At 48.8% G+C, this 2,500-nt stretch overlaps 1 protein-coding gene across 50 annotated transcripts in view; it reads right to left on the reverse strand.

The window, feature by feature from the left end:
• glud1a (glutamate dehydrogenase 1a) overlaps positions 1–2,500 on the reverse strand; it is a 15,362-nt gene that overhangs the window by 3,688 nt on the left and 9,174 nt on the right. For all 50 annotated transcript variants that reach the window (XM_087174615.1, XM_087174655.1, XM_087174644.1 and 47 more), the window contains exons 6-10: positions 2,080–2,259; positions 1,300–1,437; positions 820–957; positions 596–676; positions 75–198 (exon numbers count right to left, since the gene is read on the reverse strand). In XM_087174615.1, the coding sequence (XP_087030741.1) occupies positions 75–198; positions 596–676; positions 820–957; positions 1,300–1,437; positions 2,080–2,259 (661 nt within the window). The remainder of the gene's footprint in view (positions 1–74; positions 199–595; positions 677–819; positions 958–1,299; positions 1,438–2,079; positions 2,260–2,500) is intronic.

Below are 2,500 nucleotides of genomic sequence, written 5' to 3' on the forward strand. Positions count from 1 at the left end.
GGGGGGGTTACTGCCGTCATAGAAACCACAACAAGCGGCCGTGTTCACTGATGTACAGGTGTGAAGTCACTCACTGAGGAGGTGGTAGTTGGAGTCTCTCTCATATTTGAAGGTGAGTCGACCGTAACTGACGTGATTCAGATTCTTCAACCACTCAAAGTACGAGACCGTCACTCCTCCTGCATTTAGGTACATGTCCTGAGGACAGAGGAGGCGAGGAGAGGAGGAGAGGAGGAGAGAGAGGAGGGAGGAGGGAGGAGAGAGGGAGGAGAGAGGAGAGAGAGGAGGGAGGAGAGAGGAGGGAGGAGAGAGGAGAGAGGAGAGAGAGGAGGGAGGAGGTGAGGAGAGGAGGAGAGGAGGAGAGGAGGAGAGGAGGAGGTGAGGAGAGAGGAGAGAGGAGAGAGGAGGTGAGGAGAGAGGAGGTGAGGAGAGAGAGGAGGAGAGAGAGGAGGGGAGGAGAGAGAGGAGAGAGAGGAGGAGAGAGAGGAGGTGAGGAGAGAGGAGGTGAGGAGACAGGAGAGAGATCATTAGATCTTTCTAACGAACTCTTCATCATCAGACACAGAAACAGGACCAGACGCCATCTTGGACTCACTGGGATCACCATGATGTTTCTCTCCAGGAAGATGCGGTCGGCTTCAGGCGTAGTCGGACCGTTGGCTCCCTCTGCAATGATCTGAAGGGACACAGACCAGGTCAGTGCACTGAGGCATGATGGGTAAACTGGACAGGACAACCACAGAGAGTTTACTGCTCGGATAACTGATTGTGTGTGTGTGTGTGTGTGTGTGTGTGTGTGTGTGTGTGTGTGTGTGTGACCTTGGCTTTGATCTTGTGTGCGTTGCTCTTGGTCAGCTGTTTCTCGCTGGCGGCTGGGATCAGGATGTCACAGTCGGCCTCCAGGATGTTTCCTTCGTACGGCGTCGAGTTCGGGAAACCAACGATGGTCCCATTGGCCTGGAGACACAAAGACACAAAGATCAGTCAGAGGATGATGCATTTCATATGTTAATAGATAAATAATAATAATTATAAAAGCTAAATTAATGAAAGCTCAAAGAGTTGTTTTCCTCACACATTGATTACAGCTCTGTGTTCAAACATTAACATATCACCAGGTTTAAAAAACCGTCTGTATGAGACTGAACTGTGGCAACTCTGTTCCTCCAGCAGGCGGCGCACTGGTCTGTAGGTATTCATGTGTTATTGTTGCTCATCTTTAATTCATTTCTGTTCCTATTTGTTAATATATGACCAGTACAGACCAGACTGTAGCTCTGGTACTGAACCAGTACAGACCAGTTTGTAGTCCTCCAGCTCTTTGGGGTCGATGCCTTTTGGGTTCCAGATGTTTCCGTCCATTTCTCCGACTCCGACACACTTTGCTCCGAAGCGATGAAGATATCTCATGGAGTGAAGACCCACGTTACCAAAACCCTGCAGGCAGAGCAGAGGGCACGTTAACCCAGTCATCACACACACACACACACACAGACAGACAGACAGACAGACAGACAGACAGACAGACAGACAGACAGACAGACAGACAGACACACAGACACACACACACACACACACACAGACAGACAGACAGACAGACACACACACACACACACACACACAGACAGACAGACAGACAGGCAGACAGGCAGACAGACAGACAGACAGACAGACAGACAGAGAAACGTTCATGTTCTCCTCAGGATGAACATGAACAACTCTGATGACCCTCTGACTTTTCCTCTAGCGCCACCAACAGGTCGAAGTTTAATGTCTGGGATACTTTCAACAGTTTAGAGCTGTTAGCTGTTAGTTAACAGCTAACAGCTAACAGCTACCAGTTAACTAGCTGTTAGCTGTTAGTTAACAGCTAACAGCTAACAGCTACCAGTTAACTAGCTGTTAGCTGTTAGTTAGCTGTCAGCTGTTAGCTTCTAGCTGTAGCTCTAACATACAGTGTTTGTTGACAGTATTGTGTGCTGAACAGAAACAGTAAAATAAATCTTGATCAGCTCGTTCTCCTCCTCCTCTTTCTTCAGACGTGTTGGCTGATGATGAGGAGAAGGGGGCGGGGCCTACCTGGATGACGAAGGTCTTGTCCTGGAAGCCGGGACACATGCCCAGCTGGCTCATGTAGGCCGCCTCGTTGATGAAGTTCTCTATGCCGTGGAAAACTCCTCGTCCGGTGGCGGAGATGCGACCGTGGATCCCTCCCTGACTGATGGGCTTCCCCGTGACGCAGGCGTGAGCGTTGATGTCCTGAGGAGGAGGAGTCACACAGACACACATCAGGCTTCATATACTCTAATGTCACTTGTTTAAAGAGTCATATAAAGATAATTAATGATTAAAATTATAATTAAGATAATTAAAGATCATCAGGCGACTTGTGCCATGTTGATAGGAGCTGGAGATCGAACACCAACACTACGATTAATAGACGACCACGGTCACCTGATTCTCTGAGAAGTGAGAGACCTTCAAAATAAAATGTGTGCAG

Source organism: Seriola lalandi, unplaced genomic scaffold (genome assembly GCF_002814215.2).
Source record: "Seriola lalandi dorsalis isolate HSWRI2012SDOR001 ecotype SW California unplaced genomic scaffold, Sedor1 jcf7180002054368, whole genome shotgun sequence".
Lineage (NCBI taxonomy): Eukaryota > Metazoa > Chordata > Actinopteri > Carangiformes > Carangidae > Seriola > Seriola lalandi.